Source organism: Pteropus vampyrus, unplaced genomic scaffold, assembly GCF_000151845.1.
Source record: "Pteropus vampyrus isolate Shadow unplaced genomic scaffold, Pvam_2.0 Scaffold137, whole genome shotgun sequence".
Lineage (NCBI taxonomy): Eukaryota > Metazoa > Chordata > Mammalia > Chiroptera > Pteropodidae > Pteropus > Pteropus vampyrus.
Window position 1 is genome coordinate 5,771,219 of NW_011888918.1, and position 14,886 is coordinate 5,786,104.

At 35.1% G+C, this 14,886-nt stretch overlaps 1 protein-coding gene across 17 annotated transcripts in view; it reads right to left on the reverse strand.

The window, feature by feature from the left end:
- PARP11 (poly(ADP-ribose) polymerase family member 11) overlaps positions 1–14,886 on the reverse strand; it is a 46,322-nt gene that overhangs the window by 1,957 nt on the left and 29,479 nt on the right. For 15 of the 17 annotated variants that reach the window (XM_023535133.1, XM_011367876.2, XM_023535135.1 and 12 more), the window contains 6 exons: positions 14,748–14,876; positions 13,796–13,916; positions 11,313–11,388; positions 8,198–8,270; positions 7,997–8,127; positions 760–911 (listed from right to left, as the gene is read on the reverse strand). In XM_023535133.1, coding sequence (XP_023390901.1) covers positions 760–911; positions 7,997–8,127; positions 8,198–8,270; positions 11,313–11,388; positions 13,796–13,916; positions 14,748–14,873 — 679 coding nt within the window. In that variant the 5' untranslated portion in view covers positions 14,874–14,876. The remainder of the gene's footprint in view (positions 1–759; positions 912–7,996; positions 8,128–8,197; positions 8,271–11,312; positions 11,389–13,795; positions 13,917–14,747; positions 14,877–14,886) is intronic. The other 2 variants (XM_023535142.1, XM_023535141.1) reach the window with 1 other exon arrangement.

Genomic DNA, 14,886 nt, shown 5'->3' on the forward strand with positions numbered 1-14,886 from the left:
CAATACTGAATGGATTTATGTAACACTTTTTGATCCTCTTACAGTTAAATAAATGGAATGGCCTTGTCGGTAGTTATTTTAAAAACTAATTTACTTTTAAAAAATGTAGCACATCCTGATCCTAAGTGGCAGTCAGTTCTGGTGACGGAGGTAAGGTACGAGGTAAGTACCAGAAAAATAAATGTCCATCCCTTACCTTTTCCCCTCATCTCTCTCCTTAATTTGCTTGAGTAGTGGGCATAAATTGGAGAACTTGGACTTTCACAACATTAGAAAAAAGGTGAGGATTTCCCCCATTATTCCTTATTGCTCATTAATATTCTTACCTATCATTTTCTAAAAAACAAAACAAAACAAACAAAAAATACTAGTACCTAGACCTGTGCACAATATAATTAATTTATTTTATAGTTCTCTAAATATGTGACATAAAACAATGTGGTTTTACCTATGGAAAAAACTTATACAGAAAATTAAATGTAATGCAAAAATCAGCTAATAAGGACATAATGCTCCAGCTGAATGACTGGAAGTTGGGGAGCTATCTAATCCAGAAGAGGTGTAAAGATCCTATTTCTACCTTGTACATGCAAGAAGTGGCTTTTCTGTGGCTCAGAAACTCTGAGGGTGTGCCAGGAACCTAGTATAGTAACTTTTGACTTAATGACGATCAAACCCCTGAACTATAAAACAATCCATTATCTCTAAAGAGATATTTGTTCCTGGGACTCGAACTGGACCTGGAATTCTGATAATTACCTTTTCCAAAGAGAGCACCATGTATACCATTAATTCTCCAATCAAAGTTATGAATACAAATTGCTTCCACAAATTCACTGCTGGTACCATGAAATAGCATTTGTTCATTAATCTGAGGCACACCTCTTTTCTTCTTAAGCTGGGCCTTTTTCCTAACAACATAATAAACACAGACACAAAACACAGAAATATACCATAAGTGGCATTTGTTAATTTTCCACAGAGCAAAATTCAATAGAAAATGTGAAACAGAAAACACTTCAACATAAATCATAAACGGATAAAGCAGCTCTGAAGAAGAATCTCAAATGCTCTTGGATGCATAAATCATTTCATCAAAAATCACTAGTTAACATTGAGATTTAAGATTGAAAATTGTACCAAAAATTATAGATATCCAGATGATGCCCCATTATAATAGAGGTGATTGCCTAAACCAGTCAAGTTTTACAGATGTCACTATTGTTTACACTATAAACAATTAAATAATACGAAGATCACAGTGTCTTGAAATAAGCAGGGACCATGCCTTAATCTTTTTATCCCCAGAGATTAGAAAATGTTGGCTGAACTGAACTTAATTTTGAATTTTAGGGCTGGAAGGGACTTAAGCCATCCAGTTCAACCCCTTCCCAAAGGACAAATCTCTTTAAACAATGTAGGACCAATTATAACAGTGGAAAACAAACAAACTTAAAACAGTCTAAAATTCTTCCATAGAAAAAGAAATAAATAACTATATATTTATACATGAAAGTTAATGGTAACGAATTAGACATGTATTAACATAGATAACACCTGAAAAATAATGAATGTAAAAATGTTGCAAAAAAAGACATATAACTCAAAACAATACTGTACATTGTATAGGTATATATACATAGGGAGTAAAAAACATAAAAACATGGAGAAGGCATCACGCCAGCCTTAGGAGGAAAGGAGGAGAACAGGATGGGGATGGGATAAACACTTCACTTATAACTGTAATGTTTTGTATCTTAAAAATAACAACAACAACAACATATAAAATGTGACAGATATAATGCTATATCTAATTGGTAGGTACATGGATGTCTGTAAACTATTTGCTGAATTTTCATTTTTAAATATTTCATTAAAAAGATGTTTTAAAAAATAAAAAGAATATTCCTTGTTATATTTCTAATAGCTATTTAATGCCTGCTTCAATTCATTCCAGTGTCAAGTGCTCACTGTTTTGCAAGACAGTGCAATCTATTTGTGATTAGCTATAATTGGTAGAAAGTACACCCACTCTAACAATGAACCAAAATTTGCCTATCACTTCTACTGTGGTCTGAGTTCTTCTCTTGTGAACACAGAAAAGTTTAAATACTCTTATACAAAACTACTCTGCAAATATTCCCAAATAACTATGAACACTGACCTAGGCTTTCTTTTCTAGGTTAAATATACACCATTCCCTCAGGTATTCCTCACATAACATAGCCTTTCTTTCCTCATCCTGGACAGTCCTTAGTTGACAAGAATCTGGTTGATACCTTCTAGTTTATAAACGTTGGTAAGAAAGAGTCCAGATATCATCAGTCAAGCACTCTATTGGCACACCACTGAATTCATTCTGTGGCAGGGGCATCATACTGCTGACTTACATAAGTTTGTAGTCAATAAAAACTCCCAGGGCTTTCTCAAACCAGACTTCTCTTGGCTTGTTATATTTACACAACTGTCTTACAAACCTAATGCAGTAGATTTATTTCAATTAAGTTTTATCTTGATACAGTCATTTAAAAATCACGGTATTTATAAAAAACATACAGCTTAATGATTATGTGGATTACTGGATACTTGCATTTAAATGACGGAAATAGAAATGTATATGGTCTTTCTCAAGAATCATCTGGCAATATGTATCAAAATTTAAATGTTTATGCTTTGATTTATTGGTGATAGTCTTTTCAAATCATTGAGTATGACATTAGAAGGATGTGTATTAAACAAACATTTACTTCAGAAAAGCCAGAACGTTTTCACAAGGAACAAATTATGACAACTTTCTTTTTGAGAACTTTATATACTGACTTTTTTTAACAATGCATATTTGTTGCTTTTCTAAGAAAAAAAAATTTTTTTTCAAAAAAGATAATCATATTTGTTTTGACTCACTGTTTCAAATCTTCCAAGGTCTTTCTCCCTCCTGATTCATTCACACAACAAATAAGATACCCCTTCTGGTTTTGAATCTTTCACAAGTGTGATAAACAAGCCTTCTACATTTTTATCCAAATTCCTGATTACAATGCTGAAAGTCTCAGGAAGAAAGCATTCATGTCATTCAAGTTATTCTTTACATAAGACTTTTAACTGGGTATTAATTTTTCTCTTTATACTTAACCACCTGGCACACATTTCTCTATTTTGTCATAAGACCCTTTTTCAACTACTTCATAGAACTCAAATTATACTATCTAAGAGGCTTACCCATCTACTACTATGGTAATCCTCTTAGTTATTTGGGCATTAATAAATCTATACAAGTTTTCCTTAAGTAAACATTGTTTATATACATCCCTCTAATGTCAAGCTTCATGTCTGTAATGACTAGAATCCACTCTAAAATTAGAATATTCACTCATCACTAGTTTTCAGGCACAGATCAGAATGAATTCTGGTTTGAAAATCCACTCGAGTCTCTCTTAGATGTTATAAATGAAGCGCTGGTTAAAGAGCCAGGAGTGTGGTGTGGGCATTAAAAACCCATAGGGTTACTGGGCTGGATGTAACACATACACCAGCTGACGTCAGGGTGGAATGCGGTGGTCAAAACTCTGCAGCCCACAGCACTAAGGTACCCAAGAAGTGTGGAGACTCTCACACTGCGCTCTTGGTGTTCCAGAAAGGCTAATGTTAGTTCTAAGGCCTCCTGGATTTCAGTTAAACCTTTGGGAAAAGTCATAGGAATCAAAATACAGTAAGTTCTCTTCACAACCCTGTCCACTTTTGCCCAATCCCACATTTATTGCTGAACTTACTGCAAATGCTATAGCACTTCTCAAAGATGTCTTAAAATTACCCACCCTCTCAGGGACTATGTAGCAAAAAGGGCTACATTGGACATGCAGCAGGAATATCCTCATGCTCTGGTTTGAAATAAGTTTGCATAGGGTTAGACCAGTGGTTCTCCATCCTGGCTGAACATCAGAATCACCTGCAGAACTTTTAAAAGATAAACTACGTCAGAATGCCGAGGTTCTGGTTCAGTGCATCAGGGATGGGTAATAAATGTCGCTCCTTGTTAAAGTACTCCACAGGTGATTCTGATATGCAGTCAGGGCGGAGAATCTCTGATCTAAAGCTACATTCTTCCACATTCTTAATGAGATAGCAGCTTTCACTGCTCTTACTTCGTTGCTGCCTTATCCTTTCCAATCCTGAATCAACCCAACCACTTCCCCTCTCTGCTCTTAAATTTGGACGGCTGAAATAAATCAACATCTCCATAGTTTCCACTACTAATTCACGAATTCCAGCTTTAGCTAAGCCCTTAGCACTCATGGAAACCTTATTGTTCCCATGTTAGCTCTTTCTCCCCCATTTACCCCAGTGGCTACTTCAAATCTCCCCCTTTCCCCTATCTCTCCCTCTTGTCCACAACTCCTTAACATCTCGTTCTCTGCAGGTGACCTCACTTCTAATTTCACCAAGGAAATTGAATGTATCAGGAAGGAAATCCCAACCTAGCTCATGTCCTCATCCCCTACCTCTACTTATCTATCACATAATTGAATGTCTGTCTCCTTCTGACATGTTCTCTGAATTCCACCCAACCACACCTTTTTAGGAGGCTTAATCCATCAACTACATTTCCCCTTTCTCTCCTGTCTTTTAAATCTCCCTCTCCATAGGTTCTTTCCTATTATCATTTGAACATGCTCAGGTCTCTCCCATCTTTAAATTCAAAAGACGTAAAACAAAACAAAAACACCTTCCCAACTCCACATTATCTATCTTCTCACACTTCTCATTCTCTTCACTGCCAAGCTTCTTGAAAGAGTGTCAACAATTGCTGTAAATACAGTATAGTGTCTACCAACACTGCTCTCATCAAGGGTACCAATAGCCTTTCTGTTGCAAAATCCTAAGTATATTTCCAATATTTACCCTACCTGGCATCTCTTCCATTATGTGACTGAGATGACGCCTACTTGTGTAAACCACTTTCTTCCTTTTGCTTCTGTGACCACATTCTATTGGTTTTCTTCTACCCTTTCTGGTTGTTACTTCTCATTTTCTTGGGTTTTCTCTTCCTCTATCCATTCTAGAGTTTGATCTTTTGCCCTCTTCTTTTCTTAATCTACATAAACTCCTTAGTCATCTTATCAGTTCCTATGGCTTTAATTATCCACATTACCTCTAGACTACACCACTTGGCAAAGTTCCCAACCAATATATCAACTACTACTCCTTCTACATCCCCTGCAGACCAAAACCTGTTCCTATCCATTTTCCCTTAGTGAATTGAAACAAATCAGAAACTTCGAAGTTATCTTTCTCATGTCCCTTATCCACCCCACTGCACTCATGAAACCAAGGACCAAGCAATACCATTCTAGATCCTTTAATATCTCAAAACAGTCCTCTTCACGCCAACACATCAGTTACCAGTTTGGTTCGAGCCACCCGATGTGTCAAAATTTAAGTGCTGAAACAATTTCCTAGAAGCAGGTCTTCCTGCGTCTAACAGTCTTCCTTTTGAACCAGAGTCTCTCAACCTTTACACTACTAACATTTTGGGCTGGATATTTCTTTGTTGTGCATTTTAAGATATTTAGCATCTTTGGCTCTACCCAGTAGAAGCTAGTGGTATCTCCCCATCTTACTACATAAAAAAAACGTCTCCAGTCATTGCCAAATATCCTCTGGTGGGTAAAATCACTTCTAATTGGGAACTGCTTTAAACCCCTTCTCCACAATATACACAGATGAATTATTTTTCCAAAATGAAAATGTGATACATCGTTCTCTTGCTTAAAGTCCTACAACTTTGCTTTCCACTGTCCCAGGAAAAAACTCCAAATCCCTTAGTCTGGCTTGTTGGACCTTGCACAGCCTGGCCCCTGCTAACTCTCTATCTCCATCTGGATCAGTCCAACATAAGTAAGATTACTGAAGAAAATCACATGACTACCCTAGTGGTTCTTCTACAAACTCTTGCAAGCTCTACCTCTCGAGTACCTTTCTAGGCTCTTCTCTATAACCATTCATCCTATTTTCTGCTCTATTTAAAGTTTTCTCTTAATGCTTTATGAGTATAATCAAACTTTGGCCCATGCTGTTCCCGATGCCTGGGATGCCCTCCCTTCTCCTACCTACATCTAGCTTAAATGACACTTGCTTTAGGAAATGCTTCTCCCTGCTCCACAGCACATATCTAGTTTTGGCAGCAAGGGTGAATAGATACCCTCTCTGTGTGCTCCATGATGCCCTCCCTGTGTTCTTCCTTACATTTGGTGGTTCAATGGCCTTGCTCCTAAGCTATGGTCTTGTATACTGTTATATCCCAAGTATCTAGAATAGTGCCTGTCACAAAGGAGGTGCTAGAACGTATTGTTGAAAGAAGAGAAGAAGTAAGAAGAACCTGGATAACACGTAAACTGATGCCTGATGGACTCACATGGGCCTCACTGCCTATATAGTGAGCCATAGGTTATATGACAATGAGATTGACTTGGTTATTTTAGCTCTTCAGAGAGATGTCAAAATGACAGGCTGTCTTTATAATGAGACTTAGTATTTTTTATTGTCATAGCAGGTGGCAGGTTCACTTACTATCATAGATTTCTATACACCAATATACATAAAATCATGAAGGGCATCGACAGAGAAAAACTGTTTTCAGTGAAATTCTTAACAAAAAATGTTTTGAGGATCCACTGATAAATTTTACCCTTAGGATTTAACTGAGGACTCAAATTATGAAGGAGACTAATATAAACTCTACTCCATTAAAAATAATGACGTTTTCATCAGACTATTTGAGAAAAACTTACTTTATTCCTGAGAGAATAAAATAAAAAGGAGAGGCTTCCATCTTCCTCTAAAAAAAGAATCACCTAAAAGAACTGAATAAAACTATCTCAACTCAGTTAAACTCGGCTTTGTCCAAAGACTCAAGACTATAAAGAATGCAATCCCAAAACCCTTTACTTTATAATATAAAGTATTATGAGAATAAAACCTACAATTTACTCAGGCCATATTAATTGACTTACCAGAAGCATTAAAGAATTCCATGTATCACTAACAAACAAAAGTCAGCCTGATTTTCAAATATATGAGAATGAAATGAGTTAAAGTTTGGGACTTGCTTTAAAATACCTCAGCAACAACAATAATAGCAAAAAAGGAGGTAAGTTATATGCAGTAAATCTTGATAAATGTGAAATCAGGATGATGACTATGTGGGGGTTCATTATAGTAAACTCTATTATTTGAAATTTTCCTGAATAAATATTTGTGGTCTGCTTATATCAAAAATATTAGAAACTAGACCTCATACACAAATTTAATAAAAAATTATTCAGAAAACCACTTATTTTAGGTAATAGTTGTTAAAATAGATTAATTTGGACAATACCTTTAAGTTTTCTGTAATGGGCTTTATTTTTAGGTTAAGCACACACTGAGCAATCCAATGGGTCATTTCCAACCTAAAGTGAGTAGTGAATTGAGGTTTTAAATCTACAACATAAATTATGGACGAAACAGGAAATTTGCAGGTATGTTTTACTATGTGCTTTACTAAACAAGCAAATGATTACAGGCAAGATAGTGTAATTGTTTAAAAATAAATTCAACATTATTTCCAGAGAGTTCTAATTCAACACAAAAGTCTGAGGCAACAAACTCATATCCACAAACTTTAAACAGCTTCCCAGATTCCTTTGCAATGCTGATTAAGACAAGATGCACAGCTCCAAACCTGGAAAGGAGTGAGAGCTTCTAGGAGTACCAGGAGACTTTGACCACTAACATCACAGTACAGTGTTGTAAGCAATGCCTGGCATTTACTTACAGAGCAGTTCTCTTCACTCCCTGAGAAGGCTGAAGTAGACAGCTGAGAGAACAGGTCAAAACAGCAAGAGAAAAACACAGCACCAGTGAAAATTAATACCATTAAACATTTGTGCTTCACTATCTCTAAGACTACAAAAGTCTTAGAGGCCAAGGAGAGGGTTCAGATTAGAAACTGTCTCACCTGCAAAAGAACTCCCACAAGTCTAGGTTTTGAATTCTCTGAATTCTTTTAATTCTGTTGCGATCCATTGTTTTCCCAAAGAGACTAGCGACTTCATTATATTCATGTGTTTGACTGTGCAAAGGAATAAGCTGGAAAAGAAGTTTGATAGTTTTATTGGAGTCTCTTTTTCTTCCACAGTATAGTCAGTTCTGCTCTTACCTGATAAGGTACTTCAGTATTCACATTCTCCCAGTGTGGTGGCATGGGGATAGCCTCATTTTCACAGATGTAACTTTAAATAGCAAAAGACAAAACAAAATATTAGAAGCTGATTATAATTACTATCAGTAATTCAGACTTATCTTTGAAGCCGAATTTTCATGCTTGGGGTACTGCGACAAATGCAGTTAAGTATGACCCTTGGTTTCTTTATGTTATAATATTTACTGAATGTCTACTTGTGTACTACATTTTAGGTGCTGAATTGAGAATTTTGATGGAAAACATTCAATCCTACATAACATGAAAATTTCAAAAACAGTTGTTTAATCTGTCTTGTTTTTCTGAATTTTCCAAAATTTCTTTAAAATAAGTAAGGTTTTAGGTAAATAAATTTCCAGGGGAAAATAAAATCCTTGATTTAAAACTGTAACAAAGTTATTCTGCCCATTAAATAAAATCCAACCCCTCCACCATATGTTCAATGTCCTTCAAGATCTAACTCAAACCTAAACCTTTCTGTTTATTGCCCACTATTCCCCTACACGGTTCACATGAACTCAGTGGAGCCAGTCAGTAAAACTTTTAGAAAACTATCTACCATATGGAAGCCAGAACACAGAAAAAAAATAGTGATCTTGGGGAGCTCGATGGCAAAAGGCTGAAACTGGCATACTAATCCTTTCTGGTGACTGGAAGTTATCGGAAGAAATTCATACATTTCAAGCCTATCTTTAGCTTAATTTTTACAAACTCATTTCAACTTTGAAATGATCATAGAATCATATAATTTAAAAATGAGTTAAGCATAAAAAAGTAAACAATTAATAGTTTCCCGCACTCCAGTCCTTGGTCTGTCCAATTCTTACCTCCTGCCTCAACTACAAGTAACCGTTCTTTTCAGTCTTGGGTATTCTTCCAGACTTCTTTAGGTTAACAGAAGCCATTTTTCCCACCACACAAATGGTAGCATAAAACATATGTCTTTTGCAGCTTTTTTTTTTCACTTACGATATTCTTAGAGGTCTTTCCATATCAGTAGATAGAAGGTACCGTCATTCCCAGTCCCTACCAGAGCCTGGCACATGGTAGACACTCCATAAATATTGGCTGAATGAATGAATACATTCTATTCTACAGATGCACAGAATTCCATGTATGGATACACCATAATTTATTTAACAAGTCCCCTATTGATAATATTCAGCTTTATCAACTTTTTGCTACCATTAAGAATGCTACTAAGAACTAGCTTGTCCACTTGTCACTGTACATGCCCATTAGTCAATCTGTAGCATGATATCTTTGAAATGAAACTTCTATGTCAAAGAATATGTTTATTCATGATTTTGACAGATACCACTCAAACCTCCTTAAAAGCTGTATTGACATTCCCATCAGAAATGGAGAGAATGCCTATTTTCCAATCTCTCCAAAAAGGTGTATAATCAGACGTTTGAATTTTTATCAATCTAATAGTAAAAAATAGTCTGATTTAATTTGTATTTCTCTTATTATGAGTGAGATTGTATGAACTATTCAAATTCTTTGCTCATTTTTCTAAGGGGTCGTTGGTCTTCTACTTAGAAATTCACACAAGTACTTCATATAACCACAGAGATGAACCCTTTGACTGTGACAATGAGGAACAATAGTTTACCCAATTTTTAAAAAATTTTGCCTGAAGTATCTTTTAGCTATGGAAAAGTCTGTTTTTTCTTAAAATTTTTGTAGCCCACAGACTTGGTTAACTGTAAATTCCTTGCCAATGGGAAATATGTACTATGTACCTTGCGTGTAATTAATGTTCAATGTTCTTACAATATCCTACCTAACTGTTCTTCCTCTTTTACTATCTTTTCTTACTACCCTCCATTCTGGTTAATTCTCTCCCTCTCCTGTTTTCGTTCTATGGTTCATATAGTCTGAGAGAGAACAAAGTGCTTGACCCCTTCATGTGCTGCTTCTCCCCACTGAAGTATACCAGATACAATAATATGCAGTAATAATAACATTTTCCATTATTATGTCTCATTTTCCCCCCACATTGCACACTCTTTTAAGATGAATAATTCCTTTATTATATTCCTTGCACTCAAGAATGAGGATATGATGTGTATGGTAAGTAAATAATATTCTCTACATTCCATAAAAGTACTAGAGCATTCATTAGATAAGTACTTGAATAACTTTAAAATCACGATGCTAAAATACAAGTCACTTGAAACATACATAATTTTATTAATCAATGTCGCCCCAATAAGTTTAATTTAAAAATAAGTAAAAATAAAATAAAATATAAGCCAAAAGCCTCACAGAACAAATGACAGAAACTTAAAAATTTTATTTCTTTACTCTGTTTCAAAATATCTCCTTGGAAGGAGCAAATGGGTATCCCTTACAATTCACATGTTAGTGTTTTTTTGTTTGTTTCATTTTAAATTCTTTGAAAAGCAAGAATTTCAACATTTGCTTGAAGAATCATTCCAGAAAATAGGAGAGACGTGCTTAAGTTTTCCCTTCAATTCTATTCATGGCATTTATACTTCTCTTTTTAGGAAATATAAAGTGAGAGACAGAAAAAGGAAAACTTGCAATCCTGACCCAGGGAAGAGGTAGCTGTGCTGTTGTCTCCTCTTATTCCCACCTTCCTTAGGTCTCTGTTAGTCACTACAGACTTAAAATTACTTCTAAGAGTTGCCCAGTGCAGATCAGTAGAGATGGAAACGAAGTTGGAAACTACTTATGATTTATGACCCAAATGACTGGATGGTTCTGTGAGAGTATTTCCAAGTTAATTCAAACTTACTTCAGTAGGTTATTTTAAGGATTTATAGCAGAGACCATAAGGCATTTTTAACAACCATGCAAATTGTTCTAAAGAATTGAAAAATATAAATATATAAAGGGAAATTAAAAGGATAACAGGAAAGGAAACATGGGCAGAAAATAATATTGCTATTTCATCAACTAATGTAAAATACAGTAATGAAAGGATCAATAAGATCATTAAATAACCTACCAAAATATTTTCAGTCTATTTGTTCCTCTGTCAAATATTAAGAAAGAAAAGAGAGAGAAAAAGCCCACTCCTACTCCCATTCTCTTACGCTACCTGAAAGCACTGATAGAAAAAGGGGCTCTTTTTATTAAGCGCTCTTTTCCAGTGGTGAGATTCATTTGCTTCATTTCTGTATACAAAGACAAAGATATTAGGTAAGTCATAGAAATATATTGTGCTATAAACTGTCATGAAGATTTGTAGCCACCCTACACTATGATCAGGAATCATGGAGCTTTGGGAGTAGATGACAAATGTAGTATATTAAAGATACTTTACCATTTACCTATTGATGATGTCATAAAAGTGCTATTTAGGGAGCAAAGCTTCATTACTTGATCGAAGCTCACACCTAAGAATGCTCATTTTATACACTGCTTAGTAAGAAGGGTCAATTTCTTTCTATATAATACTTAGGTTAAACTGACATTAAACTAGAAGAGTTCTAAACTTAGGAATATTAAGAGTACTGGAAAGAGAAATTATAGTACTGAATCTTCTGGTTGGCTTAGTAAGTAGAAAATATATTTTGGTTTCTCCCCAAATTTTAGAAATTACTGAAAAAAACCCACCACATTACCATTATAAAACTTGCACAATTCACAGAATTTCAAAAATTTGTACAATTCTTGCCTTGTCTTTAAATTGTATACCTAAACCAAAAAATGGAAAACCTAGCTAGACTCAATTCATACATACTTTATATAAGAGATTCTAGTGATAAAGGACTAATTAACAAAAGGTATCATTCCCTTCTTTCATCTATGCCTCAGTGGTGGCAATATTTACCAGGCCCATTTCTCCATTCCCACAAAATTAAGTACTAAGTTTTAATGTGAGATTCTAGTCAGTTTATCTTATCTAACTGGCATCATTCCATTCCAAAATAAAGGGATTTATCCATCCGGGCAAATGCTGTATAAAGTATGTTGTATATTCTGCCCTTTTCTGTGTTCTCCTAGACTCTGCGCATAATGGCATTACCACTGTGCAGGGATAAAGAGAGGTCATCTCATTATATGGAGTGAAACCTGTGGTGTCTTCTTATATCACAGCATTTCGAGTTTACTTTTCACCATTCTTATAGAGTATAGAGAGAACCTGAGCTCTCTATAAAATGCTTGTGGTAGAATGGTTGGGGTTAATTTTCTAAATGTACATATAAAATGCTAATTAATATATATATCTTTGAAACAGCATCATTATATAGAGAGTTGGAGAACTTGAGTTATTATATATGACTCCTATTCTTTGATTAAAAAAATATTTTAATAAACTGCATTGTTGGAGAGAAAGCTTCCAAAAATTACAATTTACTAGAAAATATTCTTTCAGAAACATGTTGCTTGCTGAATTATCTACCAAATGCTTTAATAAACTTAATCCTCTATATGAGACTGATGTCTGTGCATATAATTGTTTCAGTATTGCTTCAAAACTGGCACTTGTACATAAGTCTAAAATGTCTTCCAGTTACCTTCTGTCTAGACTGTAGCAGAAAGACAAATGTCAGGGCCCCCTTAAGAGCAGGCAGCCTATTTGCCTAATGTCATTAAAAAAAAAAGTTATGGTTAGTCAATAATAAGAATCTAACAGTTTTAATTCTTGATTAAAAAAAAAAACTTTGAGGGGATAATAATCTTAGAGATTTTGTTGCATCAACCTCTCACTAGACAAATCACCTTCACCATTTCTGGGCCTTGGCTCGTCCAGGAAATTTCCTAAGGTTTCACCACCCTATCCTACCACAACATACTACTAACTCTGTCATAAAGTCACCACTCACAGAAAGTGGGAAAGAACTGCTAGAGGACAGAGCTGTGTAGCAACTAATATAAACTTTTATTAAGAAAGCTTCTCTATCCAGTTCTTGTTTCCTTCTAAGCAGCAAACAGCTGGGACTATAGCAGCTTGAAAGTGAAGGGGTTGATTCTGACGGTTTTCTTATGGGATACCTAAAAACATGCCCATATATCATGGATGAAATCCAAAGTGTGGCTGATTTCCAGATTAGCTGGCTAATCTGTGAAAGGGCCAATGAAATCAGAAATGGGCAGAAGGCAATGTCTATTAAAGAAATAATTTTCTGGCAAAGACACCAGGAAACCAAAAGGTGGGCCATTCATCTGAACTTTGTTCTTCGAACTCACCAACTACCTATGATTTTGTCACTTAACCTCCTGGATTGATCCTTAAAGTAAAAAGGTTCCTATCTATTTCAAAAGATTGATGGGATGATGAATAAAACAATAGCTTAAAAGTGCTTGTGTTCCTTAAAAGAGAAGCATTACATGAACTCAGAATATATGACAATCTTCATATACATCAGTATCTAGAAGCATATAAGTAGTACTCTTTTATAAAAAACAATGTTGCTCAAGAAGATTTTAAATCCTGACATTTTATAGAGGTATTTTTATGTATTACAAAAATAATTTACTGTTTACAAATGTATCAACTAATCCTGATCTTCAGAACTATAGATTTTACCACACTGATATACAAAAAACACACAACTATTAGGGAAAAAAACATACCTGCAAAGTCTATCTTGTAGCTGAATTTGGAAGTAGTAAAAGAAATGGAGCCACAAGGATTTGTTTTGAAGCTTTTTTCGATATCTTCACTGCTAACTGAACACTGAATGTTGGTATCCGGCTTTAAGACAAATCAGAAAGTTTCATTTATCAGCTGTTCACATTAATGGCTTGGCCACAGAGGTAGTACTGTGGTCATAGAGACAGAGATGGAGGGACAAGGGAAATTAACTAATCTCCTGTTTTAGATCCCAACACCATGGGAGAATCACAGCTAAGCCAGCATGTAAAACATAGGTCAAGGATTTCCAGCAAAGAAACTTCAACAACTGGTTACAATGCCATTTTCCAAATTATTACAAATTTTACAAATTATTATAATAATTACACATCCTAAGTGGCTCAATTAAACTCCTTTAAGTAGCCTTGTAAGTAAAAAAAAGCTTTTGAGTATGAGTTCAAATCTCATCTTAACCATTAGTTAGCTGTGTGACCCTGGACAAATTATATGAACTTCTGGGTTTCATTTTCTTTGACTATAAGAACGAGTGTTACCATCTGCTTCAGAGTTGTTGTAAAGATAAAGGAGAAGACATATGTACAACACCTAACATAATACCTGTTGTACAGAAGGAGTTTGATTTGGGCTTGTTCTTTTCCCTTTCTCTTTGTCCACAAAATCAAACTTGGAGTTGCTCAGATGTACTGATACCATACAACTCTCAGTGACAATTGCCCTCTGTACACACGGTAAACATATACTGTTTCTTCTAAATAAACTATTGTGAAAACCTGGAGAAAAGAAAAGGACTAGAAGGATTTCTAGTTTTTCTTTTAGTTAAATGATCTGATTTCCTAAAGGTTCGATTTCTTTCACATTCTCATTTTATCCATCAACAAGATCTAAGTGAATCTAAATCCCATCTGCTATATATTCAATGAAAAGTGATACCTGAAACATGTGCCACTTCCCACATTCTGCCAAATAAAACCAGCCCCACTGAGTATCTGACGTGTCCATCTCATCCATCTCACTATCAGTTGTTTTGGATAAAAATTCTTCTGCTTTGTGAAACATCTCCTGAAAAGGC